This window comes from Lampris incognitus, chromosome 14 (genome assembly GCF_029633865.1).
Source record: "Lampris incognitus isolate fLamInc1 chromosome 14, fLamInc1.hap2, whole genome shotgun sequence".
Lineage (NCBI taxonomy): Eukaryota > Metazoa > Chordata > Actinopteri > Lampriformes > Lampridae > Lampris > Lampris incognitus.
The window spans coordinates 10,851,636-10,879,630 of NC_079224.1; the positions used below are offsets into that span (position 1 = coordinate 10,851,636).

General features: G+C 46.9%; 1 protein-coding gene and 1 long non-coding RNA gene across 2 annotated transcripts; both read left to right on the forward strand.

Moving 5' to 3' along the window:
* Positions 1-3,043: 3,043 nt before the first annotated feature.
* Positions 3,044-8,886, forward strand: LOC130123515 (uncharacterized). The gene is made up of 4 exons (XR_008811330.1): positions 3,044-3,092; positions 3,174-3,245; positions 4,744-4,812; positions 8,814-8,886. It is a non-coding gene; the product is annotated as an uncharacterized LOC130123515 (long non-coding RNA).
* A 134-nt stretch (positions 8,887-9,020) lies between these two features.
* apold1a (apolipoprotein L domain containing 1a) lies at positions 9,021-26,800 on the forward strand. Its single transcript, XM_056293780.1, has 10 exons — positions 9,021-9,056; positions 9,891-9,965; positions 10,432-10,488; positions 10,674-10,736; positions 12,545-12,619; positions 12,730-12,766; positions 13,464-13,515; positions 14,703-15,117; positions 19,018-20,146; positions 26,655-26,800. Exons 1-10 carry the CDS (start codon positions 9,021-9,023, stop codon positions 26,798-26,800), a joined length of 2,085 nt encoding a protein of 694 aa, XP_056149755.1.
* Positions 26,801-27,995: the final 1,195 nt, after the last annotated feature.

The window sequence follows — 27,995 nt, forward strand, 5'->3', positions numbered from 1 at the left end:
AGTCTGTCAGAGAACAACAACAACAACAACACTAAGGTGAGTTGTGCGGTAACACATGAAAGGTTTGTGTTCAAAAATATTCTGAGGTGCCCGTGTTACCTCCGGCCTGGTCGGGCATGTGTCCTGGTTGCTGCACTAGCGCCTCTTCTGGTTGGTCGGGGCGCCTGTTCAGGGGGGATTGGGAACAGGGGGGAGTAGCGTGATCCTCCCACGCGCTACGTCCCCCTTGTGAAACTCCTCGCTGCCAGGTGAAAAGAAGCGGCTGGCGACTCCACATGTATCAGAGGAGGCAGTCCTCCCCGGATCAGCAGAGGGGGCGGAGCAGCGACCGGGGCGGCTCGGAAGAGTGGGGTAATTGGCCAGGTAAAACTGGGGAGAAAAAGAGTGGGGGGGGGGGGGTGTTTGTGAGATGGACGGATGACCGAAGAACTTCAGAGACACATTTGGGGCGCCTGTTTAAGCGGACCACCATAGTTAGGTCATTCAAGCACAAGAACACGCGAGTCTCTTCCAGCACTCAGTTCCACGTCCGTGCCGGACCGCTGCTAGACCAAAAATATAGTCCTGCTCTCACTACAATCCAAAAATATAGTCCCGCTTTCGCCAAAACGGAGAAATGAGATGAGCAGCTGATCCCCTCAGTGCTTGTAGCCGCACCGCTTACTGGCGATAAACTGAAACTGCAACCAATTCAGTTCAATTTTATTGTCATTAAAAACAATGTGCAGGCACATGTTAAAAACGAAACCACGGCCGTCAGTGGAAAGTAGATTTAAGGGGAACTGGAGGGAGTGTTTTTATACACACTGATCCGACATGTGACGTTGTTCTCTACATTCGGGGAAGCTCCTGAGTTTGAACTAAACCGAGCTGATCTTAATGTTCTTCTCTTCATAAAGGGATCATGATAAATACATTTTTTCAGGCCACTTAATAATAATACTAATGTAACTGGTTATTTTCTTGCCCGGTGCGGGATTCGATACGGGGTGTACTGCACCACAAGGCGACATCGCTAACCGCTCGGCTAAAGGGTCAGACCCGTTAGCTAGGGGCTAATGTGTCTTATTAGTGGTTTACAATAATAATAATAAATTGAACTTATATAGCGCTTTTCTAACACTCAAAATCGCTTTACAATAAACGGGGTGAAACAAGACAACAGATGAACACAACACAGACATACAAGGGTGGATGGGAAGGGGGGCTACGAGAGGGAGAAGCGCGGGCCACTTAAACCCATACAAAAGGGCAAGAAAATCAAAATCGACAGCACTGTAGGTGTTCTGTAGGGGTTTACTCCCGTAGCCTAGTCCTCTCCTGAGGTATCCAGTAGGCAGTGGCACTATTTGACCCGTAGACCTCATACCATCACCTGACACTGAGGTTCTCATGCTGTCTGTCGGTGTTTCAGGAGAAAGGTGTTTTCGGTGGGATGCTTAAAAAGGCCCATAAACCAGTGGAGGGGACTGCGGTCGATGAGGTCCAGTATAGATCGTAGTTAACGTTTCATCCATCCACCCATCCATTATCCAAACCGCTTATCCTGCTCTCTGGGCCGCGGGGATGCTGGAGCCTATCCCAGCAGTCATTGGGCGGCAGGCGGGGGGACACCCTGGACAGGCCGCCAGGCCATCACAGGGCCCACACACACACACACACACACACACACGCACATTCACACCGAGGGCACAGTGGTTAGCGTAGTCACCTCACAGCAAGAAGGTCCTGGGTCCGAGCCCCGGGGTAGTCCAACCTTGGGGGTCGTCCTCTGCGTGGAGTTTGCATGTTCTGCCCATGTCTGTGTGGGTTTCCTCCAGGTGCTCCGGTTTCCTCCCACAGTCCAAAGACATGCAGGTCAGGTGAGTTGACGTTTTAATTTTAGTAAAATAAACCAGTGCTAAATAAATGTGTTGATGGAGATGACTGCTGATGCAGCCAAACGCGGCGCCAAGTCACACTTTCACACGGAAGCGGACACTTCTCATGGCAGACATGGTTTATGGTTGCAGCATCACAGACACACACTGATGCACAGTGCACCGTGCATTTATATCCATCTACACAAGTTTTACTGAAACCTCAAACTGCTCTCGCATATCAGATTATTCCACACGGAGCTAAAGAGGAAAGGAACGTGTTTAAACGCTGCGGATGAAACCCACCCACCCCCACGGGCTGGTCCTGTCCCACCCCCACGGGCTGGTCCTGACCCACCCCCACGGGCTGGTCCTGACCCACCCCCACGGGCTGGTCCTGTCTTCTGATCTGCAGTTTGGGTTACTGCAGAAGAGGTTTTACGACTTGAATAACAGCATGTACTCAGTAACTTAATAACAGCATGTACTCAGTAACTTAATAACAACATGTACTCAGTAACTGAATAACAGCATGTACTCAGTAACTTAATAACAACATGTACTCAGTAACTGAATAACAACATGTACTCAGTAAATGAATAACAACATGTACTCAGTAAATGAATAACAACATGTACTCAGTAACTTAATAACAGCATGTACTCAGTAACTGAATAACAACATGTACTCAGTAACTGAATAACAACATGTACTCAGTAAATGAATAACAACATGTACTCAGTAACTGAATAACAACATGTACTCAGTAACTGAATAACAACATGTACTCAGTAACTGAATAACAACATGTACTCAGTAACTGTTTGAGTAATGGATCAAATAAATAAAATGAAGTAAATGGATCAAATGGCCCCGTGATGGCCTGGCGGCCTGTCCAGGGTGTCTCCCCGCCTGCCGCCCAGTGACTCCCGGGATAGGCTGCAGTATCCCCGTGACCCTGAGAGCAGGGTAAGCGGTTTGGATGATGGATGGATGGGTGGATCAAATAGTGTGTGTGTAAAATAAGGCTGAATCCAGAGTTTTTAACACAAAGGCTACGTCCAAATACAAAAGTGTGGGATAAAAATACACAACAGGTCACATGTCACTGCCAGCTTTGATTTTATTAGCCCTAACGCTTAATCATGGTCATTTGTACAGGAGTTGAAGCCGGGCGTGGACGCCAAGCTCTCGGCCAGCTGTGACGATCTGTCGAACACGACCACGGCGAAGGTTTGTTGTCGTGCTCTCATTCTCTGCCTGTTGTTACCTTTTCTCCTCCGTTTGTTAAACCATTCTAACCTCCTGCTGCAGGAGAAATCAGGAGGTCTGTCTGGGATGTTCAGAAGGTCTCCCAAACCAGCTCCACGCTCAGCTGCTGAAAAGGTAGTGTGTGTGTGTGTGTGTGTGGGGGGGGGTGTTGGGGGGGGGGGCATTTCCTTCTTGGCTGTTAGTCGGTGAGGGTTCACGTATATCTTAGTGTATGTTTTATGCTAGTGAGAACTTAGTCAAAATCTGCTTAAGATACTCCGTGTAAAGCTATCAGTCCCGTTGTGTGCGGGTAGCGTGGCGGTCTATTCCGTTGCCTGCCAATACGGGGATCGACGGTTCGAATCCCCATGTTACCTCCAGCTTGGTCGGGCGTCCCTACAGACACAATTGGCTGTGTCTGTGGGTGGGAAGCTGGATGTGGGCATGTGTCCTGCTCGCTGCACTAGCGCCTCCTCTGGTCGGGTGGGGCGCCTGTTCAGGAGGGAGGGGAAACTGGGGGGAATAGCGTGATCCTCCGACATGCTACGTCCCCCCTGGTGAAATCCCTCACTGTCAGGTGAAAAGAAGTGGCTGGCGACTCCACGTGTATCGGAGGAGGCATGTGGTAGTCTGCAGCCCTCTCCTTCTTTTCACCTGACAGTGAGGAGTTTCACCAGGGGGACGTAGCGCGTGGGAGGATCACGCAGTTCCCCCTCCCCCCTCCGAACAGGTGCCCCGAATGACCAGAGGAGGCGCTAGTGCAGCAACCAGGACACATACCCACATCCAGCATCCCGCCTGCAGACACGGCCAATTGTGTCTGTAGGGACGCCCGACCAAGCTGGAGGGTAACACAAGGATTCGAACCAGCGATCCCTGTGTTGGTAGGCAACAGAATAGACCGCCACACTACCCGGACGCCCTACCAGCAGAAGCTTATCGGGCTCCAAGGTTTCAAGGACCTTTATTGTCATCTCACCACAATTACATTCATACTTTTCAGCATCCAATGCTGCCTATGAAGAACTGAAATTGCATTTCGCGGGCTTGGTGAAATGGCAGCATCAATGGACAGGGGTTAAAACTTCAGGAAATTCAACATTTAAGTTTATAAAATGAAAAGAAAGAAAGAAAAAAAAATGGAGAATGTAAAAACTCTAGCGTGCTAGGTTGAATTAGTACAGGTATAAAAGAGAAGCTAACAGTGTTCGTGGACATGGGTCGTGCAGAAGGCGTGTCAGTAGATCGGGCGAATGCGCTGCAGCACAGAAATGCAGGGTAGATGGACTGTGTCCTCCTGCACTACTGAGGAGTCGGAGCCTCCTGCAGCAGGGCAGGAGGATCAGGTGGTGCAGTCATTAACTATAGGTGGTGCAGTTGGGTTTTATGTGCGCGAGTGTGTATAGAGGGGCATTGGGGGCATGGGGTAGTTCTGTGTAGGGCAGAGAGTCTCTCTAAGGGTGTCCGTTGGGTGCCCCGGGGGTAGCAGGGTGCCGATAGGTCTCACAGCCGGCGAGACTCTTGTAAATACTCGGCTGTGATTTTGTTCACATTCTGTTTAGCAAACCACGGCCAGTCGGTGGCTCAGATAAATGAAATAAGTAGTGAAAGGTGTTTCTTCTTCGTCTGCCAGGACCCTCTCAGTGCGGCGCTGGAACTGTCCGCCAGCCGCGACAGCCTCACCGAGAACCCCGCAGCCGAGGTAAGCGCCGCATAAAGGAGACAGGGCGACCCGCTTGACTCGCTGCTAATAACACAAGTGATGGGCAAAACATTCCATCAAATCATGCTGAACTGATTTAGGGCGTCCGGGTGGCGTGGCGGTCGATTCTGTTGCCTGCCAACACCGGGATCGCTGGTTCAAATCCCCGTGTTGCCTCCGGCTTAGTCGGGCGTCCCTACAGACACAATTGGCCGTGTATGCGGGTGGGAAGCCGGATGTGGGTATGTTGTCCTGATCGCTGCACTAGCGCCTCCTCTGGGGTGCCTGTTCAGGGGGGAGGGGGAGCTGGGGGTAATAGCGTGATCCTCCCACGCGCTACGTCCCCCTGGCCTAACTCCTCACTGTCAGGTGAAAAGAAGCGGCTGGCGACTCCACATGTATGGATCGGCAGAGGGGGTGGAGCAGTGACCGGGACGGCTCGGAAAGTGGGGTAATTGGCCAAGTGCACACAGATGGGGAGAAAAGGGGGGGGGAATCCCCCCCCATAAAAGTCATGTTTAATTGAATCATATTCATGGTTGGTGCGTTCTTAATGAGTGTCCTGGTGAGCCTCGCTGTACTACCGTTATAGCAACGCTACAAAACTCGGAGATATCAAACACCGGTGAACAGGTCACGTACTGAAAAGCACATCGAGTCCTGAACAAGCTAGCCACACTCCTGTCTGGTTGCATTTGGGAAGTAGTGCGTTTTTGGCGAAAGGTGAAATATGTTACCGTCTTCCTTTCTGCACATTTTAACTGTCACGTTTAAAAGTCCCTTCAGCCCAGTAATGTTGTCTACAAAACCCTGCTTTTATTTTTCCTGTCTCCAGCTGACACAGTACGGAGTTGGTTATCGTACAAACGATGCCTCGTAGTATTATAAAACTCAAGGTTTTGATATTATAAATGCTGAGTATTGCTGCACAGGGTTTAAGCTGTCGATGAACAACCACTGGACCAATGTAGCGGCACGGTGTCCCAGTGGTTAGCACTATTGCATCACAGCGAGAAGGCCCTGGGTTCGAACCCCAGGCCGTCCCAGGTCCTTTCTGTGTGGAGTTTGCATGTTCTCCCCGTGTCTGTGTGGGTTTCCTCCGGGTGCTCCGGTTTCCTCCCACCATCAGAAAGACATGCATGTTAGGGTTGATACTGCTGTCTGTGCCCCTGAGCAAGGCAATAGGAAGAAATAACTGGAGTTGGTCCCCGGGTGCTGCACGGCGGCTGCCCACTGCTCCTAGCTACACAGCTAGGATGGGTTAAATGCAGTGTGTGAATTTCATTATGTGTATGTACAAATGACAAAAAAGTGGATTCTATTCTATTTTATTCTATTCTGTTCTATTCTATTCTGTTCCATTGTATAGCCCTAATAGAGCACATGAGCTCTACTGGACTGTTGAAAGGCCTGCATGTCAGATAGATTAAAGAGTGCATTTTACTACAAAGTCAAAAAGCTTGAATGACTCACTTCTTTTGGTCCATAATTTTGTAAGAGATTATTTGCACTTTGGCCATTTTGTAAACTGATTAAGACAAAATTTCAGCAGCACTTGAACAGGTGATTAAAAAAACAAATTGTTTTTCAGAAATTTTGTTCATCGAGGCTGATTCATACCGTCCCATATCAGTCATCTGTGCCACCTGATTCAGACAAGCTTTCAAGTTCTGTCGCAACACCATGTGTAGCACTACAACTGGTGAAGTCAGTACAGACCAGTCGGTACAGACCAGTCAGCACATCCCATTTGAGACTCGTTTTGTATTAAATTAAAAGATGATTTGTTTAACCATGATCCATTCGTCCACTTTGGCTGCCAAAGCTCGAACCTCTGCTCAGACAGCAAGCAACCACACTCCACCAAGAAACGTATGAACAGGTTTTTGTCTGCAGGCTGCACCTTTATTTTTACCCGTTCCTGAGAGGTCCGCCGTCTACCACCCGCTGCCCGTCAAAGAACATGACTCATAGGAAGACTTGTAAAAGCTGTTGTGAACGGGGACCCATACCCCCTGCAGTTTCTTTAACCCGTACCTGACACATGTATTTTCTCTCTTTTGGAGGAGAGTCTGTCTGATATGTTTTCTCTCTTTTGGAGGAGAGTCAGTCTGATATGTTTTCTCTCTTTTGGAGGAGAGTCTGTCTGATATGTTTTCTCTCTTTTGGAGGAGAGTCAGTCTGATATGTTTTCTCTCTTTTGGAGGAGAGTCTGTCTGATATGTTCTCTCTCTTTTGGAGGAGAGTCTGTCTGATATGTTTCCTCTCTTTTGGAGGAGAGTCTGTCTGATATGTTTTCTCTCTTTTGGAGGAGAGTCTGTCTGATATGTTTTCTCTCTTTTGGAGGAGAGTCAGTCTGATATGTTTTCTCTCTTTTGGAGGAGAGTCTGTCTGATATGTTTCCTCTCTTTTGGAGGAGAGTCTGTCTGATATGTTTTCTCTCTTTTGGAGGAGAGTCTGTCTGATATGTTTTCTCTCTTTGGAGGAGAGTCTGTCTGATATGTTTTCTCTCTTTTGGAGGAGAGTCTGTCTGATATGTTTTCTCTCTTGGAGGAGAGTCAGTCTGATATGTTTTCTCTCTTTTGGAGGAGAGTCTGTCTGATATGTTTTCTCTCTTTTGGAGGAGAGTCTGTCTGATATGTTTCCTCTCTTTTGGAGGAGAGTCTGATTTATTTTCTCTCTTTTGGAGGAGAGTCTTGTCTAATATGTTTTCTCTCTTTTGGAGGAGAGTCTGTCTGATATGTTTTCTCTCTTTTGGAGGAGAGTCAGTCTGATATGTTTTCTCTCTTTTGGAGGAGAGTCTGATTTATTTTCTCTCTTTTGGAGGAGAGTCTTGTCTAATATGTTTTCTCTCTTTTGGAGGAGAGTCTGTCTGATATGTTTCCTCTCTTTTGGAGGAGAGTCTGTCTGATATGTTTTCTCTCTTTTGGAGGAGAGTCTGTCTGATATGTTTTCTCTCTTTTGGAGGAGAGTCAGTCTGATATGTTTTCTCTCTTTTGGAGGAGAGTCTGTCTGATATGTTTTCTCTCTTGGAGGAGAGTCTATCTGATATGTTTTCTCTCTTTTGGAGGAGAGTGATTTATTTTCTCTCTTTTGGAGGAGAGTCAGTCTGATATGTTTTCTCTCTTTTGGAGGAGAGTCTGATTTATTTTCTCTCTTTTGGAGGAGAGTCAGTCTGATATGTTTTCTCTCTTTTGGAGGAGAGTCTGATTTATTTTCTCTCTTTTGGAGGAGAGTCAGTCTGATATGTTTTCTCTCTTTTGGAGGAGAGTCTGATTTATTTTCTCTCTTTTGGAGGAGAGTCTTGTCTAATATGTTTTCTCTCTTTTGGAGGAGAGTCTGTCTGATATGTTTTCTCTCTTTTGGAGGAGAGTCTGTCTGATATGTTTTCTCTCTTTTGGAGGAGAGTCTGTCTGATATGTTTTCTCTCTTTTGGAGGAGAGTCTGTCTGATATGTTTTCTCTCTTTTGGAGGAGAGTCTGTCAGATATGTTTTCTCTGTTTTGGAGGAGAGTCTGTCTGATATGTTTTCTCTCTTTTGGAGGAAAGTCTGTCGGATATGTTTTCTCTCTTTTGGAGGAGAGTCTGTCTGATATGTTTTCTCTGTTTTGGAGGAGAGTCTGTCTAATATGTTTTCTCTCTTTTGGAGGAGAGTCTGTCTGATATGTTTTCTCTCTTTTGGAGGAGAGTCTGTCGGATATGTTTTCTCTCTTTTGGAGGAGAGTCTGACTGATATGTTTTCTCTCTTTTGGAGGAGAGTCTGTCTGATTTATTTTCTCTCTTTTGGAGGAGAGTCTGTCTAATATGTTTTCTCTCTTTTGGAGGAGAGTCTGTCTGATATGTTTTTCTCTCTTTTGGAGGAGAGTCTGTCTGATATGTTTTCTCTCTTTTGGAGGAGAGTCTGTCTGATATGTTTTCTCTCTTTTGGAGGAGAGTCTGTCTGATATGTTTTTCTCTCTTTTGGAGGAGAGTCTGTCTGATATGTTTTTCTCTCTTTTGGAGGAGAGTCTGTCTGCGCAGCGTGACTTGTCAGCCAGCAACGACAGTCTGAATGAAGCTACAACCACCACAAAAGTGAGTTCAGATCATTTAGTGTTTTTATACCTGCGTTTTCTTTAGTGAACTTATCTTTTTTCCCCACTGTTGCATTTAATGATGTCATCGTATTGTGTCTTTTCACCAAAGGAAAAAAAAGGAGGGTTTGGTGCAATGTTCAGGAGGATGCCCAAAGCAGTGGAGCAACAGGTGAGACCACGTGTGAGACCACATGTGAGACCAGGTGTGAGACCACGTCAGCTCTCTGACAGAGGAGGGTGACAGGCAGCGGAACTGGTAGAAATAACTGTAGAAAGCACCAGCGCATTCACGTCAGTGCAAAATATGTATTAGCAGGTATCCTTTACATGAGTCCAGCTCAGGACCTTGCATGTCTTAGTTTACATGTTCTCTCCACCCTGTACCTGATGTATTTTTTACTTTTCTGGCTGTTTCTGTGGTGAGTACCCTATAAAATGATATATCCATACATCCATCCATTATCCAAGCCGCTTCTCCCAGTTGGGGTCACGGGATGCTGGAGCCTATCCCAGCAGTAATATCTATATATCTATATATATCTCTGTCTCTGTCTCTCTCTCTCTCTCTCTCTCTCTCTCTCTCTCTCTCTCTCTCTCTCTCTCTCTATATATATATATATATATATATATATATAATCCAGTGATTCAAGTAATTATTTAATTGACAGCACCAGCCTGCTTCATGCCATAAGCAATCATCAGTTGTCAGTCATTGTTATTATTATTATTGTTATTATTATTAATGATAAGTATTATTTTTGCTCCTTGTTTGTTGAGCACTTTCCCTACTGTGGAGTGTTTCATTTAACGAAGTTATATATATAAAATACATATAAAAATATAAATATAATATAAATAATAAAAATAATAATAATAAAAATAATAGATAATAAAATGATATACATTTGTGGAAATCTGAATTCACAGATACCTGAATACATTAGACCATCTGTGTCCATAACGCTGTAAGCCACAGTACGTCAGCTCTTAATCATCTTTTCAGGAAGGGGAGGACCTGGAGCCACCAGAGGGCGGCAGCCAGCTGAGACGCAGGCGAACCATAAAGAAGAAGAGAAGGGTGGGTCTTGAATCCCTCTGAAGTTTCAGGGGCTGGATAAGGACTCAGCGCAGGGTTGTAGGACCGTATCAGTGCTTGGCTGCTGATGTATTTGTCACTGTTGCCGAGATACCAGTAAGCCACTGTGGATAAACCCCATCGCCCAGCAGGGACACCTGGCTTAGTTTATAGCAGTTATTGTACTTATGACAACGCCTCTGATTGCAATAGATTCAGGGAAACACCTTTTCAGGTGTTTTAAAAGGTAAGAGGTCATTATTATTCTGGTTTCTGTAATGACTGAAGGGTTTGTCCACACATGTGATGAAAATAAAACAGTCCTCGCCTACACTACATCTGACAGGAGAGGAGATCCACCTGGGAGTTATGGATATTTCTTTATTTTTGGTGACGGTGCTGACGCTGCAGGGCAGAGATGTTCCTTTATTTCTGTTCGCTGACGCCATTTTTTTCCTCCTCCCCTAAGGTGGTGTCGTTCCGGGTCAAACAAACTTTACCCAGAGTTCCCAAGCTGAGCGCTCAGGTATTTCTGCTCGTTCTCCCCCTTACTTATCGTGCGTGACCATATTATGGATTTGTGGGTCTGTTGTGTTTCCTCTTGATGGGCCATGTAGAGGCTGGTTCCTCCTGCATACCTTCATGGGTTTTAACATCCTGGGCTGAACGTCATTGAGGGGTTTTTTTTCCCCCTCTCCCTTCATCCTGTAGAGTTCTGACAAGCTCCCTGTCCTGGAGGAGACCGTGGAGATGCAGGACTTGACTCCGTTCCAGGTTAGTGAGGAGCTCGTGTTGCTACACATGGGGGGGAAGGAGTTTCTCAAGTAGACTGCACAGTTTTTACTTCCTGTGCTTTCCTGAAAACTAGCCCGTTGTTGAGGGAGTGGATACTCTTTTATAAAAATCCCTTAAGTGCTATGTTTTTATCCCATACTTTAAAATGATGTGTTTGTGTCCTGTGTGTTATGACGAACATCCCATTTAGTCAAATTTGTCGTATGTGCAAACTTTTTTTCTTGCTAGTAACACAACTTTTTGAGATCCAGTGAAGGAAATATAAGCACTTGTTCTTTTAAATCTGGTTTCATTTGCATGAGTTTGTGGATGCAGTTATCCAAAACACCGCAGAGTACTGTGATGGCCTGCATGTTCTACACATCTAGATGTAAAAGACTGCATCATGACCTATAATCCATCAAATTTAGCATCGTCCTTTACGTATTAAATCCTCTGAAGTTCTCAGTCTACAAACTGACTGTAATTCTAACAGACAAGAGTAACTTCTCGCAGTAATAATCAGAAATAATGGTAGTAGTGGTAGTAATGGTAGTAATGGTAGTAATGGTTGTAGTGGTAGTAATGGTTGTAGTGGTAATAGTGGTAGTAATGGTAATAGTGGTAGTAGTGGTAGTAATGGTTGTAGTGGTAGTAGTGGTAGTAGTGGTTGTAGTGGTAGTAATGGTAGTAGTGGTAGTAATGGTAGTAGTGGTAGTAGTGGTTGTAGTGGTAGTAGTGGTGGTAGTAGTGGTTGTAGTGGTAGTAATGGTAGTAGTGGTAGTAATGGTAGTAGTGGTAGTAGTAGTGGTAGTAATGGTAGTAATGGTTGTAGTGGTAGTAATGGTAGTAATGGTAGTAGTGGTAGTAGTGGTAGTAATGGTGGTAGTGGTAGTAGTGGTAGTAATGGTAGTAGTGGTAGTAATGGTAGTAGTGGTAGTAATGGCTGTAGTGGTAGTAGTGGTAGTAATGGTTGTAGTGGTAGTAGTGGTAGTAATGGTAGTAATGGTAGTAGTGGTAGTAATGGTTGTAGTGGTAGTGATGGTTGTAGTGATAGTAATGGTTTTAGTGGTAGTAATGGTTTTAGTGGTAGTAGTTGTAGTAATGGTTGTAGTGGTAATAGTGGTAGTAGTGGTAGTAATTGTAGTAGTGGTAATAGTGGTAGTAGTGGTTATAGTGGCAGTAATGGTTGTAGTGGTTGTAGTGGTAGTAGTGGTAGTAATGGTTTTAGTGGTAGTAGTGGTAGCAGGTACTGTAACTGTAGCTGTTCCTGCTAGCACCTGGATGGCCGATGTATACACTGACAATGGTCCATCTAAATACTGCACTAAAAGTATGAGTTATTGGGGGGTGTCTGGGTAGCATAGCGGTCTATTCAGTTGCCTACCAACATGGGGATCGCCGGTTCAAATCCCCGTGTTACCTCCGGCTTGGTCAAGCGTCCCCACAGGCACAATTGGTCTGCGGGTGAGAAGCCGGATGTGGGTGTGTGTCCTGGTCGCTGCACTGGCGCCTCCTCTGGTCGGTTGGGGGTGCCTGTTCGGGGTGTGGGGGGGAATAGCGTGATCCTCCCACGCGCTACGTCCCCCTGGTGAAACTCCTCACTGTCAGGTGAAAAGAAGCGGCTGGCGACTCCACATGTATGGGAGGAGGCATGTGGTAGTCTGCAGCCCTCCCCGGATCGGCAGAGGGGGTGGAGCAGCGACCGGGATGGCTTGGAAGAGTGGGGTAATTGGCCGGGTACAGTTGGGGAGAAAAAGGGGGGGGAAGCATGAGTTATTGTGTATGTGTGTGTGTGTGTTTACCAGGAGAGCACAGTGGAGATCCAGCCTGTGGAGATGGCAGCCTACCCCACCGAGGGCAACCCGCTGGAGTCTGAAGAGGTTTGTGTGTGTGTGTGTGTGTGTTTAACTTACGTCTGCCTCTGTAAGTACCAGTTTGTTTGTTTTTTTTTTAATTCTGGTGTATTAACGGAGGTCTTTCTCTGCAGGAGAGCGACGGTCTCATGGAGTGGTGGAATACAGTCGAGGGTGGGTGTGCCAGTGTTTACTAGGAATGTTTTAGTGTTGTGTTTTTTCCCTGCAGCCTGTCCTCTCTACCTACCGTATTTCGCGGCCTATAAGCTGCTGTGGTTTTACTCATCCGGCCGGTCCGGCGACTTACAATCCAAAGCGACTGGTGCGGTTTGATGTTGTCGGACGAATACGCTGCAGTTCAACTAGGGCCCCTAGGCGGCGCTGATCGATCTTGTGACTCAACTGAAACTGCCGTACCGCCACATAAATGCGATTTATACGTTGAAGCGACTTATATGTTGTTTTCCTCACAACGACGCGTTTTTCGCCGAGTGCAACTCGTACCCCAGTGCCACTTGTAGTCCGGGGAACACGGTATGGATTCAGCTGCAGCGGAGCGGATCACTGAATGGTGAATGATAAAGAACATGGGAGATTATTTCAGCTATTTTTTTGGCCTAATTTAACTTCTTAGTAGGAATAAGAGCAGTTCTGATGTTCAGAGTTAGTGGGGGGGGGGTTTAATACCAACAAAATATCAAAAGAGGAAAAAAAAGATCTGTGTAGTGATGCTGTAACGCCAACGAGGACAGATATGCATTCAAATCCAGAATGGCCCCCAAGCACCACAGCTAACTAGTTAAGGTGGGTTCATGGTTTTCTGTTTTGCTGTTTTGACTGCTGATTTGACTGTTTGTGCTGTGGGTCACAGGGTGGACAGAGTGGAACGAGACGTCCAATTTCCAGGAGGACGACGAGGAAATGTACGTACCATTATCTTCCTTCCATCCATCCATCCATTATCCAAACCGCTTATCCTGCTCTCGGGGTGGCGGGGATGCTGGAGCCTATCCCAGCAGTCATTGGGCGGCAGGCGGGGAGACACCCTGGACAGACTGCTAGGCCACCACAGGGCCCACACACATTCACATTTAGGGACGATTTAGTACGGCCGAGTCACCTGACCTACGTGTCTGGACTGTGGGAGGAAACCGGAGCCCCCGGAGGAAACCCACACAGACCTGGGGAGAACATGCAAACTCCACACAGAGGACGACCCGGGACGACCCCCAAGGTTGGACTACCCCGGGGCTCGAACCCAGGACCTTCTTGCTGTGTGGCGACCGCGCTAACCACTGCGCCACCATGCCGCCCTTTATCATTATCTCATCTTTTTTTTTTCTTGGCCCCTTAAATGCCGACAACAATAAAGTAAAAAATAAGAGTGGTCATATTTGCTCCGAGGGAGTCGCCTTTAGATGCAAGACCACCGATATGTGTTCAGGCGCACGAGAAGACGTTTCAAGTAGCGGGGCTGCCAACTAAAACGAGAAAAGTATTGTGGCGAGCCGGGGTGCAAGAACGAGTCGAGGGGTAGAGATCTCTTTTTAGTCGCAACCCCCGTGCCCCCATACACAGCATTCACCCACCACTAGGGGGGGCTTCCCGCACTAATGTATGCGTTGTAACTGTCTGACTAGACAGGATGCCCCAGAAGAAGAAAGAGACGGGGGGGGGGGGGGGACCCCTGCTGGTTGTTTGTTTGTTGCAAAGGACGATGGGGCTTTTGCTGTTAGAGCCCCCACACTATGGACCTCTCTTCCTGCTGAACTCAGACAAACAAGTCTCTCGCTTCTTTTGACTCTCGTCTTAAAACTTTTCCTTTTATGAAAGCTTTTACAAATGTTTGATATTTATCTTTATTTATACTGTTTTTATTTTTACTCTTCCTTGTTTTGTCTTACTCTTATTTTTGCCTTGTCTGGTTTTATTTATTTACTTTTTAGAAAAGTACAGTATAAATGGAATTATTATTATTATTTTAGGTTCAAATTTCCATATTACTTTTAAAACGTAATGTACATATATGTTTTCCCACGACCCCTGGAATTGTGTAATCCATTGCCGTGCATTTACGCCACATCCCATACGTCCCCCTCTCCTCCCCCAGAGCCGTCGAACAGGCTGCCGATCGTGTCTTCATGGCGGCCCGTCTGTTTGTGCGCCTCTTCAACCAGCGGGGGGCGTCCTTACAGCAGCGCATCCTTGAAATGCTGTCCCAAGCCGATGCGGCCGACCAGTTCCACAAGAGGACCGTGTCAGCTGCCGTGGGCGGGGGCGTGGCCAGTGTGGCGGGCAGCGTGGCCACCATCACGGGGCTCATCCTCGCGCCCTTCACCTTCGGCGCGTCTATCATCGTCACAGCTGTGGGCATCGGTGTGGCGACGGCGGGCAGCATCACCTCTGCGACGGCCAACATCACAGACACGGTTCACTCCAACATGGACCGCAAGAAGGTGGAGAAGATGATCCAGGGCTACCAGGAGGAGATCAAGGACATCCGAGAGTGTCTGGAATTTGTGCAGGTTAGGAAATGTAGGATAAATTGGGCGATAAAACGAGATTCGATATGTAGCGGCAGTAGACACTTCATCAATAGCAATAAGAAAATTGTTCAGTAGAATGTTCGATAGTTTCACTTAAATGCATTAGGGGGTGTGTCCATGTAGCATTTTGCTCTGGCAGAGAAGTGCTGGCAGGGCGCTGGGGAGCACTTTTTCACAGCGTGGAGTGAGAAAATGAATGCAGACATTGAAGAAATTGTTGATAAAAAAGATAGGTCAGCTCACCAGTGTTGCAGTTTTTTGGGCGGTTTTAAGTCTGACCTATAACAGAAAACTGCGGTGGTTAAATTCAAAATCTACTCTTACCACTTTTGGCTGCTCCCATTAGGGGTCACCACAGCGACCATCTGTTTCCATCTCTTCCTGTCCTCTGCATCTTCCTCTGTGACGCCAGCCACCTGCATGTCCTCCCTCACCACATCCATAAACCTCCTCTTTGGCCTTCCTCTTTTCCTCTTCCCTGGCAGCTCCATATTCAGCATCCTTCTCCCAGTATACCCAGCATCTCTCCTCCACATATTTCCAAACCATCTCAATCTTGTTTCTCTTGCTTTGTCTCCAAACCGTCCAACCTGAGCTGTCCCTCTAATATACTCGTTCCTAATCCTGTCCTTCGTCATGCCCAACGAAAATCTTAGCATCTTCAACTCTGCCACCTCCAGCTCCACCTCCTGTCTTTTCATCAGTGCCACTGTCCCCAAACCATATAACATAGCTGGTCTCGCAACCATCTTGTAAACCTTTCCTTTAATTCTTGCTGGTACCCTTCTGTCGCAAATCACTCCTGACACTCTTCTCCACCCACTCCAACCTGCCTGCACTCTCTTCTTCACCTCTCTCCTGCACTCCCCGTTACTTTGGACAGTTGACCCCAAGTATTTAAACTCATCCGTCTTGCTCCTACTGACTATCATTCCTCTTCTCTCCAGTGCATACCTCCACCTCTCCCGGCTCTCCTCAACCTGCACCCTACTGTCGCTACAGATCACAATGTCATCCGCAAACACCATCGTCCACGGAGACTCCTGTCTGATCTTGTCCGTCAACCTGTCCATCACCATTGCAAACAAGAAAGGGCTCAGAGCCGATCCTTGATGTAATCCCACCTCCACCTTGAACCCATCTGTCACTCCTATCACACCCCTCACCACTGTCACACTGCCCTCATACATATCCTGCACCACTCCTACATACTTCTCTGCAACTTCCTCATACAATACCACACCTCCTCTCTCGGCACTCTGTCGTATGCTTTCTCTAAATCTACAAACACACAATGTAACTCCGTCTGGCCTTCTCTATACTTCTCCATCAACATTCTCAAAGCAAACATCACATCTGTGGTGCTCTTTCGTGGCATGAACCCATACTGCTGCTCGCTGATCATCACCTCTCCTCTTAACCTAGCTTCTATTACTCTTTCCCAAATCTTCATGCTGTGGCTGATCAACTTTATACCTCTGTAGTTGTTACAGTTCTGCACATCGCCCTTGTTCTTGAAAATCGGTACCAGTATGTTTCTTCTCCACTCCTCAGGCATCCTCTCACTTTCCAGGATTGTGTTAAACAATCTAGTTAAAAACCCCACTGCCATCTCCCCTAAACATCTCCATGCCTCCACAGGTATGTCATCTGGACAAACCTCCTTTCCAGTCTTCGTCTTCTTCATAGCTGTCCTCACTTCCTCCTTGCTAGTCCACCGCACTTCCTGATTCACTATCCCCATATCATCCATCCTTCTCTCTCTCTCTCTCATTTTCTTCATTCATCAGCCCCTCAAAGTACTCCTTCCACCTTCTCAGTACACTCCTCGCTTGTCAGCGCATTGTCATCTCTATCCTTGATCACCCTAACTTGCTGCACATCCTTTGCAGCTCAGTCCCTCTGTCTAGCCAATTGGTACAAGTCCTTTTCTCCTTCCTTAGTGTCTAACCTCTCATACATCTCTTTGCCACCTCTCTCTTCGCTTTACGCTGCATCTCCTTGTACTCCTGTCTACTTTCTTCATCTCTGACTATCCCATTTCTTCTTTGCCAACCTCTTCTTCTGTATACTTTGCTTTACTTCCTCATTCCACCATCAAGTCTGCTTGCCTACGTTCCTCTGTCCTGATGACACAAGTACCTTCCTAGATGTCTCCCTCACTATTTCTGCAGTGGTTGCCCAGCCATACAGCAACACTTCACTACCACCCAGTGCCTGCCTTAACTCCTCCCTGAACTCCACACAACAGTCTTCCTTCTTCAACTTCCACCATTTGGTCTTCGGCTCTGCCTTCACTCGCTTCCTCTTCTTGGTTTCCAAATTCATCCTACAGACCACCATCCGATGCTGCCTAGCTACCTTCTCCCCTGTCAACACCTTGCAGTCTCCAATCCCTTTTAGATGGCGCCTTCTACATAAGATATAGTCCACCTGTGTGCACTTTCCTCCACTCTTGTACGTCACCCTGTGTTCCTCCCTCTTCTTGAAATATGTATTCACCACAGCCATTTCCATCCTTTTTGCAAAATCTACTACCATCTGTCCTTCCACATTTCTCTCCATGACACCATATCTACCCATCACCTCCTCATCACCTCTGTTCCCTTCACCAACATGTCCACTGAAGTCCGCTCCAATCACCACTCTCTTCCTTGGGCACCACGTTGTCCAACTCACAACAGAATTCTTCTTTCTCTTCCATCTCACACCCAACTTGCGAGGCATATGCGCTGATAACATTCAGCAATACACCTTCGATTTCCATTTTCATACTCATCACTCTGTCTGACACTCTCTTCACCTCCAGCACACTCTTGACATACTCTTCTTTCAGAATTACCCCTACCCCATTTCTCCTCCCATTTAACCGTGGTAGAAGAGTTTGAACCCACCTCCGACGCTCCTGGCCTTACTCCCCTTCCACCTGGTCTCTTGCACACACAGTATATCTACCTTTCTTCTCTCCATCATATCAGCCAGCTCTCTCCCTCTACCAGTCATACGGCCAACAGTCAAAGTTGTGACTCTCACCTCCACATTCCTACCCTTCCTCCTGTCCCGCTGCCTCTGTACATGCCTTCCCCTCTCCTTCTCCTTTGCCCAACAGTAGCATAGTTTCCACCAGCACACTGCTGGCCTACAGTACCGGTGCTAACCTGGGCCTTGACCGATCCAGTATGGAAATCTTATTTATGATCCGTATATTTGATTTGGCAAAGGTTTTACGCCGGATGCCCTTCCTGATGCAACTCTCCCCATTTATCTGGGCTTGGGACCGGCACTAAGAATGCACTGGCTTGTACATCCTCAGTGGCTTGGTTCGTGGTTAAATTCAAAATAAAGTTGTTAAATTCAACCCTTTTTCTCCTGTTCTTTATTGAACATATAGGGCTGGGCAATCGATATCAATAATTATTGATAATTTTGAATGATCTGTGATATTTTAAACTCATCTAAGTGGCTAGTTTGGGATAGCAGATTTATTTGTGTTGCTTATTGCTTGTTGCTTATTAATAAACTGTAAGTTTATTAATAAACTGAGTCATTTTATTATGGTGACGAGTAACCATCAAATATTACAACAACTACAAATATTGTTTTGAGTGGCTGGATTCAAACGTTGCTTTTTGAATCCAGGTACTGTGCATGTCATATGGTCTTGGACTACATGAAATGCATGGCTCAACCAAATACTGTGTCCTCCTATGGATTGCTCTGTATTTGGCTGAACCACCATAACAATGGCAAATAATATCTTTTTAAAAGTAAAACAAATGTTGGTTTTCCTAAACGAGACTCACAGATGTGTTGAACTTAATATAAGGTCTCTGACAGTATTCTCTCTCGCCCATTCCTCTCTCTCTTTCCCTTTTATAGGAAGGTATGGACACCCTCCAGGAATGGGACTTTGAGAAGTACTCGGAGAGTGCCGCCAAGAAGGCGCTGAACCACAACATCAAGCATGTGATGAAGGAGGGAGGACGCGCCGGCAAGGCCCTTATGATCAACACCGACAAGCTCATCAGCACCGTGCAGGTCCTGGGTGCAGCGGGCGGAGCCGCTAAGGCCGCCCAGGCTATAAGCGTCACCACAGGGGTCATGTCGGCCCTCTTCCTGGCCCTAGATGTCTTCTTCTTGGCCAAAGACTCTCACGAACTCCGCAAAGGTGCCAAGACCAAGTTTGCCACCAAGATTCGGGAGGTGTGCAAAGACCTCCAAGACGGCCTCCTGGAGCTCAACAAGGTGAAGACCCAGCTGCAGAAAACCATGGATGGCATCGAGCTGGAGGAATATGAGGAGATTGAGGAGGTGGAGGTGGAAGTGGAGGATGAGTTAGAGTCAGACCCAGTAAAGTTGGCTCAGCTGGAGGAGGAACTGGACCTCCTGGAGGAGAAACTGGACAAGAAGTTCCAGGAGGAGCAGACAGGGAGCAAGAGTAAGGAGACAAAGAAGAAAGGAAATGTGGAAAACAAGGAGGGAAAGGAGAAGGAGAACAAGAAAGAGAAATTGGTGCCGGAAGAAAAAGAAGCCAAGGGGAAGAAAGGCAGAGAAAATGGTGAGAAAGAGGCGAGGGAGAATGAAGAAAAGAGGGAGGAAGAAGATAAAGATGGCAAAAATGGGGGAAAGGAGGAGAGCAAGGAGAACATAGGGGAGGGAAGGCAAACTGGGGAGGAGAAACAAGAGGAAGAGAAAATTAGGAGTGGGATTGATGAAGAGGAGGTTCTGAAAGAAACTTCAGTGAAAGGGAGAAAGGAGAGGGAGACAGAAAATTGCTTTACAACTGAAAGAGAAAAAAACAAGATTAAGCAAGAGACGACAATAGAGATCACATGTAAAAATGAGAAGACAGAAGAAGAAAGAAAAGAGAGGGATGAAAAGAGCCAGAAGGCAGAGGAACAAAACTGTCTTAAAAGCATGCCAGGGAGTTCAGATACAGCTGCCTGGAGCGGAGCGGTGGACTCCCAGAGGGTGAAAAGCAAAAGAGAGGAAAAGAGGAAGAGCAACCGTGAGAATGAGAGAAGGACGAGCGACAGAGACAAAAGCTGGGAAAGAAAGGAGAGAGAGGTGGAGAGGGAGAACACAAGCAGACACAGCAGCAGCAGGAGTGAGAGAGAAAGAGGGAGCAGGGACGAAAGGAAAGAGGCTGCCCGTGAGAAGAAGGGCAACAGAGATGCCGAGACATGGGGCCGAACAGGAAGTGATGTCACGGAGAGCAGGAAAAGGGCTGAGGCCAAGAGGCAAGTTGAAACAGAGAGAGGTCAAAAAGAGAGGCGCGGCAGTGAATCCAAGAGAGAGGTGGAGCGGGGGATGAGGAGGGAAGAGTATGAAAGGAGTGAGTCAAGAAAAGGGAGCTCGGGGACGGAGAGAGAATATTCGGTCTGGGAGCGAGGGAGCCACAGGGAGAGGGGAGAGGAGAGGAGAGGGAGTAAGGTGGAAAGCACGAGGATGCAGTGGGAGAGCCGTGGGGGGGAGAGGGGCGTGACGAGAGAAGATCGAGAGAGTCAGCGAAGTGAGAGAGACAGGAGGGGGAGCGACAGAGAGAGAGAGTCCACCCACTACGGCTCTCGTCCGCGATCCAAAGCCGTCCTGGAAGATGGACTGGATATTTAACAGTAGAGCTACATTTAACTCCTAAACCGGGCTTGCTGCTTTTATGATTCTGGGGTTTCTGGGTAAAATGAGCCATAATGTCTCCTGGTGGCCTGTGCCATTTTCCTATGGTTATCTTCTGTGTGCTCAAACCTACTTAAGTGAGAACGTCGCAATCCGTTGGGAAGATGCTGGTGGGAAAACAGCAGCTACATAGCATGCTAGTTAAAGTCAGGACGTACTACAAAGCCTCTTACATGGGGGAATGGAGAAACCTGGTAGAAGAGGATTTTCTATTTCTATAGCTGCAATATTATCTTAAAATTATACTGTTCTGAATATGTCTGTTACTGAAAACCTTTACACTCACTGCACTTTAACAAGGTGTTGCCCGCTCCTCGCCTGCCTCCTCAGGTTTACTCTCAGCAATGAAACCCAGAGCATGACCACTAAAACACTAATGTACTTCCAAAAATGTGCTTTTAGGGTTTGCGATACTGGACTCTTGAGTTATCTAGATTCTGATGTAACTGGATTTTGTGCCAGTGGGTTGTGTTAGACGCTCATCTTAACCGGCACGTTGTATAGTCTGTTATGTGGGGACTAATTCACCGTATATGTATTTTTTTAACGTAGTACAATATTATTTTCTATGGTGGTGGTTTCATATTGTACAAATAAACATTTGGATGGATTACGTAAATCATATAATGTTGATTCTGGGGGGTTTTTTTGGATCAGAAATTGTTTGATATGAGCCCGACTGAATCTACTGTATGTACTTTGACATCTCGTGATTCTTCATTCACCAATATCCTACCAAACACCTTTTTAATATATAAATAAATATTTACATTTTTTTATTTGACCATGCCAAAGGGATCTACCATCACCAGTCAGGTCATAATTATGCATAAAACTGGACAAACGTGTCATTTAATTTATGAGGTTTGGTCGTGAAGGAACCCATTGCAATGATGATGGACAGGTTGATGGACAAGGTCAGGCAGGAGTCACCGTGGACGATGATGTGTGATCTGTAGCGAGAGTAGGGTGCAGGTGGAGGGGAGGTGGAGGTATGCACTGGAGAGAAGAGGAGTGAAAGTCAGTAGGAGCAAGACAGAATACCTATGCGTGAATAAGAGGGAGGACAGTGGAATGGTGAGGATGCAAGGAGTAGAGGTGACGAAGGCGTATGAGTTTAAATACTTGGGGTCAACTGTCCAAAGTAACGGGGGGTGCAGAAGAGAGTTGAAGAAGCCAGTGCAGGCAGGGTGGAGTGGGTGGAGAAGAGTGTCAGGAGTGATTTGTGACAGAAGGGTATCAGCCAGAGTTAAAGGGAAAGTTTACAAGATGGTTGTGAGACCAGCTATGTTATATGGTTTGGAGACAGTGGCACTGACGAAAAGACAGGAGGTGGAGCTGGAGGTGGCAGAGTTGAAGATGATGAGATTTTCACTGGGAGTGACGAAGAAGGACAGGATTAGGAGCAATTATATTAGAGGGACAGCTCAGGTTGGACGGTTTGGAGACAAAGCAAGAGAGGCAAGATTGAGATGGCTTGGACATGTGTGGAGGAGAGATGCTGGGTACACTGGGAGAAGGATGCTGAATATGGAGCTGCCAGGGGAGAGGAGAAGAGGAAGGCCAAAGAGGAGGTTTATGGATGTGGTGAGGGAGGACATGCAGGTGGCTGGTGTGACAGAGGAAGATGCAGGAGACAGGAAGAGATGGAAACGGATGATCCGCTGTGGCGCCCCCTAACGGGAGCAGCCGAAAGTAGTAGTAGTAGGTCGTGAAGGAACACAGTCGTGGACGATAGTGTTTCAGTTCACCATGCAGCAGCAGTTATAATAAGATCGTTTAGCTTCTTGGGCATTGTGTAAGGCTCGTGGGAGCATTTCCTTGTAAAGTTTTTGTGTATGGCGTTATTTTTGTGCCTAAATTCTGCGCGCGTGAAGGGATGTTTTGAGCGCACAAATGAACGTTTTGCACACACATAAACTCAATTTCGGAGAGAAATGTGTCGTAATTATTAATAATTATTCATTTTGAGCAAAGGAAAATCTATTTTGTGCCCAATTTGCACGTCTGCTAACGTCCGTATGGTGTACCTATAACGCCTGACCTGCTCGCTCCACATCCTTGTTCTGGGCGCGCTCAAAACGGTGCCTCTGCGCGCGCTCGCAAAACATTTATCCCTGCACGCGCACAGAATTTAGGCACAAAAATAACGCCATATTTGTGCTGGAAATTTACTTTATGGGCCCAACCACCCGTAAGACAGAGAAGGCCTGCTGCGTCCATACAAGTGTAGGAGAGTTCAGATACTCCCGTCAGTGACAATGAACAAAAACTGGGAGTGTCACTACATCACCACCCCCCAGGGGGCAGCAGAGACCAGGGACGTGCACCGTCGATGAAAATCTTACCAGTTGAACTAAGTCGGACCGGAATTGAAACACTAATATTTTCCAACCTAACTTATTACTTTAATCGTCCCCAAATCGGCCGCTCCTGTTTTCTGAGGGTAGTGACGTCATCAGCCATCATTTACATACAGCCAATCGGACCAAAGCCTCAAACTATGAAACCCCGCCCACCCTTATCACCAACCCTTGGTGGCGGCTGGTTAGGAATGAGGACCAGACCACTCCCTCATCGCACAGCTGACAGCTGAGAACAACTGCGGATATTAAAAAATAATAATTTAAAAAAAACATTAGTCATTTGTGTACTTGGGTCACGCGGTGTACCTTGGCACATACTTCATGTTGCAGGTGCTCCTTTTTACGTCAGCGATGCAGTCAGGCAGGGTGGGAGGTTCTTCCTGCTCCTCTTCCATGGTCCTGTGGATGATGTATGTCAGCATGGGGGTGGTGGGGGTACACCTGCTTGTACTGTATATATCGTGTATCACAATTAACCATATTCACATGAGTTGGTCATTTTTCTTGGTTATTTTTTGCCCATGCAGTTCTGGTGTTACAGGGATTACTGACCACATGTTCCCAGGATGATGCAGATTTGACGTTAGACGCCACGCCGAAAAGAGCACCAGCGTGAATGTGAGCTGTAAGGAGGGCAGGGAAGTAGTGTGTGTTGAGTTTTACTCCAGTAGTGATGCTCTCAGAGTGTGGCGAGTCTGGACGTCTTGGACATCTGCATCTCAGATGACTTAACGGAGGACAGAAACCGTGTTGGCCTGGGTCAGCGTGCTGATCTGTTTATTTACTCATACACGGCTGATGTGGACTCCTCGCTGTGTAGAGCCCACTTCCTTCCTGTGAACAGCTCATGTAAACATGTAAACAGCTCATGTAAACATGTAAACAGCTCATGTAAACATGTAGTAAACAGCTCATGTAAACATGTAAACAGCTCATGTAAACATGTGAACAGCTCATGTAAACATGTAGTAAACGACTCATGTAAACATGTAAACGCATGTAAACAGCTCGTGTAAACATCTCATGTAAACATGTAAACACGTGTAAACAGCTCGTGTAAACATGTAAACACGTGTAAACAGTTCGTGTAAACATGTAAAAAGTTCATGTAAGCATCTCGTGTAAACGTGTAAACAGCTCATGTAAACATGTAAACACATGTGAACGTGTGTTGTCTGATTGGGTCAGTATCCTTTTGTGCGGCCTGTGTCCTGTATGAGTTCATAGTCCCTCTGTTATAAATTGTTGTTCTTCCTCTCTAGCCTTCTACAGGCCTCTTTTGGAGCAAAGTTGAATCTAATTGAATTATAGATTTTAAGTCGAAGTGTTGAATGATTATGTTTGCGTTCGAGGTTTTCGGACGTGGGAAGTTAAATGTGTTTACTGGCTTTGGCTGGTCGACTCTAAACTTCGGGGCGGTGTTTCCACTACGTTAGTTGCCGGTTCGAGGACTTGGTGTGTTTTGGGCTTTATGAGAAAGGCTCAGCTGTTGGCCTACTTCCTGAACGGAAATTCACACCTCGTCATTCAGGTTCTTCGGCCTCTTGAAAATCGGCTGGAGGACTCTTCACTACTGAACAGTCAACATGGGGGTGCTCGGCGTGCACTGGCTGGCTGGATGACCTCCTATTTACTGTTGTTGTGTCACACTTTTAGAGCCCTTTAGCAAGGCACCAGCTGCCCTTCAGACCTTTACCACCGCCCTCCTCCAACCGGCGAAGGGGCGTTAAGTAAATGTTCCTTTTATGGGAAGGAAAAGGAAGCGGCACTTGGAAAAATGATATGGGAGGGCAGTGAGACCCAAGCATCATTCTTGTGATTCCAAGATGAGCCACACACGCACCGAATGTAACAAAACTGGATTTGAACTTCCTGGTTGTTATGACACAGCCTCTGAGAGGGGACACGGCTGTTTCAGGGTGATCCTATATATATATATATATATATATATATATATAAAACCGCTTATCCTGCTCTCAGAGTCGCGGGGACGCTGGAGCCTACCCCAGCAGCCTACCCCAGCAGCCTACCCCAGGCGGCAGGCAGGGAGACACCCTGGACAGGCCGCCAGTCCATCACAGGGCCAAAACACACACACACACACACACACACACACACACACACACAGGAAACCCATGCAGACACGGGGAGCACATGCAGACTCCACACAGAGGACGACCCGGACTTCCTAGGGGCCACTTCCACTATCGAATCATCAAACTAGATCCTTTTGATTAGACCAGCATCTTTTAGCAGCACAAAACTCACACACACACTTATGTAATGTGTAGGTAAATGTGACCACACCGCTTGGCATTCTGATGTACAAACGTGCTACTTACATAAGGTTTGAATGACAGTTGATGAGTAAACTGCTAATTTGTTCAGGTTTGATGAGTCAGAATGAGTCTCTCACTTTCTCTCTCTCTCGCGCCACGGCCCCGAATCTGAGTCAACGCGAAACCCCAAACCTGAAACCTTAAACACCGCACGCCAGGGCCGCGCATGCGCAGACATTTTGAGGGGCTGTTGCTCTAACCTGATAGCGGGACCGAAAACTCAAGCATTTATGATCCTAATTTCGTTTGGAGGTGGTAGGTGTTGTTCCAGAGAGGACCAGAAAAAATAGCAGAAAATTACAATATAATTATAATAATTATGCATAATTATGCAAAATATGCATTTTCTAATAATGGCTAAAAACCACTTTTCTCGGCATTTCAAGTGATTCTGAGCATTTGGGGGGGGGGGAGTTGGAGTGGGGGGGGGGCAGGGGCAGGGGCAGGGGGAAGGCGGTTAGCTGGCAGGATGAAGAGGAGGGAGATTTAGACGGGTGGATAGCTAATAAACGTCATGATCACCGCAACTTGGTTGCGGGTCACTTACTAGTAATATATAATATTGTATCATAATAAATATTTTAATATAATACAACAATAAAATAAATATATAATATACTACAATAATACTATGTGTGTGTGTGTGTGTGTGTGTGTGTATATATATATGTATATAGTGTTTTTTTCTGAAACCGTCAATGGTGTTGTGAGCAATGTGTATATATATATATATATATATATATATATATATATATATATAGCACTTTCTCTGCTGTTGAGTGTTTCATTTAACGAAGTTATTTAAATATTTTTTTGAAAAAAGGCAAACTGCTGATGAGATGTTAGCATACTATTTCAATTCAACACATGACGGACAACCCGCATTCACGTTCCCCTGAGGCGGTGTGACGTCATCTTCAAAATGAATACTATGTCCCGCGCAGCCAGTCGGAAGTGAAAGCGCGTGTGTGACTGCCCGTGTCGACGCGTGAGCGTCTCGTCTGTTATCGGAACAGGAATCAGAATGCTTCACTCATCCCCGAGGGGGAATTTCACCTGAGGAATTGTTCCTTTCTTCAGATACCACAAAGCGTCTCTTTGTGCTTTAAGCACGGTTTGCTTGCTCACAAAACAGTGAGCAACAGATTACCCAAAGCTTCTCTGGAAAGTATGACGTCATTACGTGTCCACGCCCAGGCAACTCAGCTGCATATCCGTGTGGAAAATGACCCCGACCCAACAGCGCTGAAGCAAATGATGACCCCGACCCAACAGCGCTGAAGCAAATGATGACCCCGACCCAACAGCACTGAAGCAAATGATGACCCCGACCCAACAGCGCTGAAGCAAATGGTGACCCCGACCCAACAGCGCTGAAGCAAATTATGACCCCGACCCAACAGCGCTGAAGCAAATGATGACCCCAACCCAACAGCGCTGAAGCAAATGATGACCCCAACCCAACAGCGCTGAAGCAAATGATGACCCCGACCCAACAGCACTGAAGCAAATGATGACCCCGACCCAACAGCGCTGAAGCAAATGGTGACCCCGACCCAACAGCGCTGAAGCAAATGATGACCCCGACCCAACAGCGCTGAAGCAAATGATGACCCCGACCCAACAGCGCTGAAGCAAATGATGACCCCGACCCAACAGCGCTGAAGCAAATGGTGACCCCGACCCAACAGCGCTGAAGCAAATGATGACCCCGACCCAACAGCGCTGAAGCAAATGATGACCCCAACCCAACAGCGCTGAAGCAAATGATGACCCCGACCCAACAGCGCTGAAGCAAATGATGACCCCGACCCAACAGCGCTGAAGCAAATGATGACCCCGACCCAACAGCACTGAAGCAAATGGTGACCCCGACCCAACAGCACTGAAGCAAATGATGACCCCGACCCAACAGCGCTGAAGCAAATGATGACCCCGACCCAACAGCGCTGAAGCAAATGATGACCCCGACCCAACAGCGCTGAAGCAAATGATGACCCCGACCCAACAGCGCTGAAGCAAATGGTGACCCCGACCCAACAGCGCTGAAGCAAATGGTGACCCCGACCCAACAGCGCTGAAGCAAATGATGACCCCAACCCAACAGCGCTGAAGCAAATGATGACCCCGACCCAACAGCGCTGAAGCAAATGGTGACCCCGACCCAACAGCGCTGAAGCAAATGGTGACCCCGACCCAACAGCGCTGAAGCAAATGGTGACCCCGACCCAACAGCGCTGAAGCAAACGACAGCATTTCTGTAATCCGTTAACTTGGTCATAGGGGCAAGATAACATGTAACCAATAAAAGTGAAGTAACTGTCTGGCATTTGGTGTCATGGCATTTCATTAATAAAGTTGCCTATTGATTGATCATTTCTGTTCCAAGTTGTCTTAATGTGCCTTATAGTTGTAGTATTCCTCCAGGGGCTCCGGCTTCCTCCCGCAGTCCAAACACATGTAGGTCAGGTGAACC

Bases quoted from the DNA above. Each gene is read 5' to 3' on its own strand.
- apold1a (XM_056293780.1), top strand. From the start codon at position 9,021: ATGTTCAGGAGGATGCCCAAAGCAGTGGAGCAACAG. The intron at 9,057-9,890 runs GTGAGACCACGT...TCATCTTTTCAG, and splicing joins CCAAAGCAGTGGAGCAACAG to GAAGGGGAGGACCTGGAGCC. The intron at 12,620-12,729 runs GTTTGTGTGTGT...TCTCTGCAGGAG, and splicing joins ACCCGCTGGAGTCTGAAGAG to AGCGACGGTCTCATGGAGTG.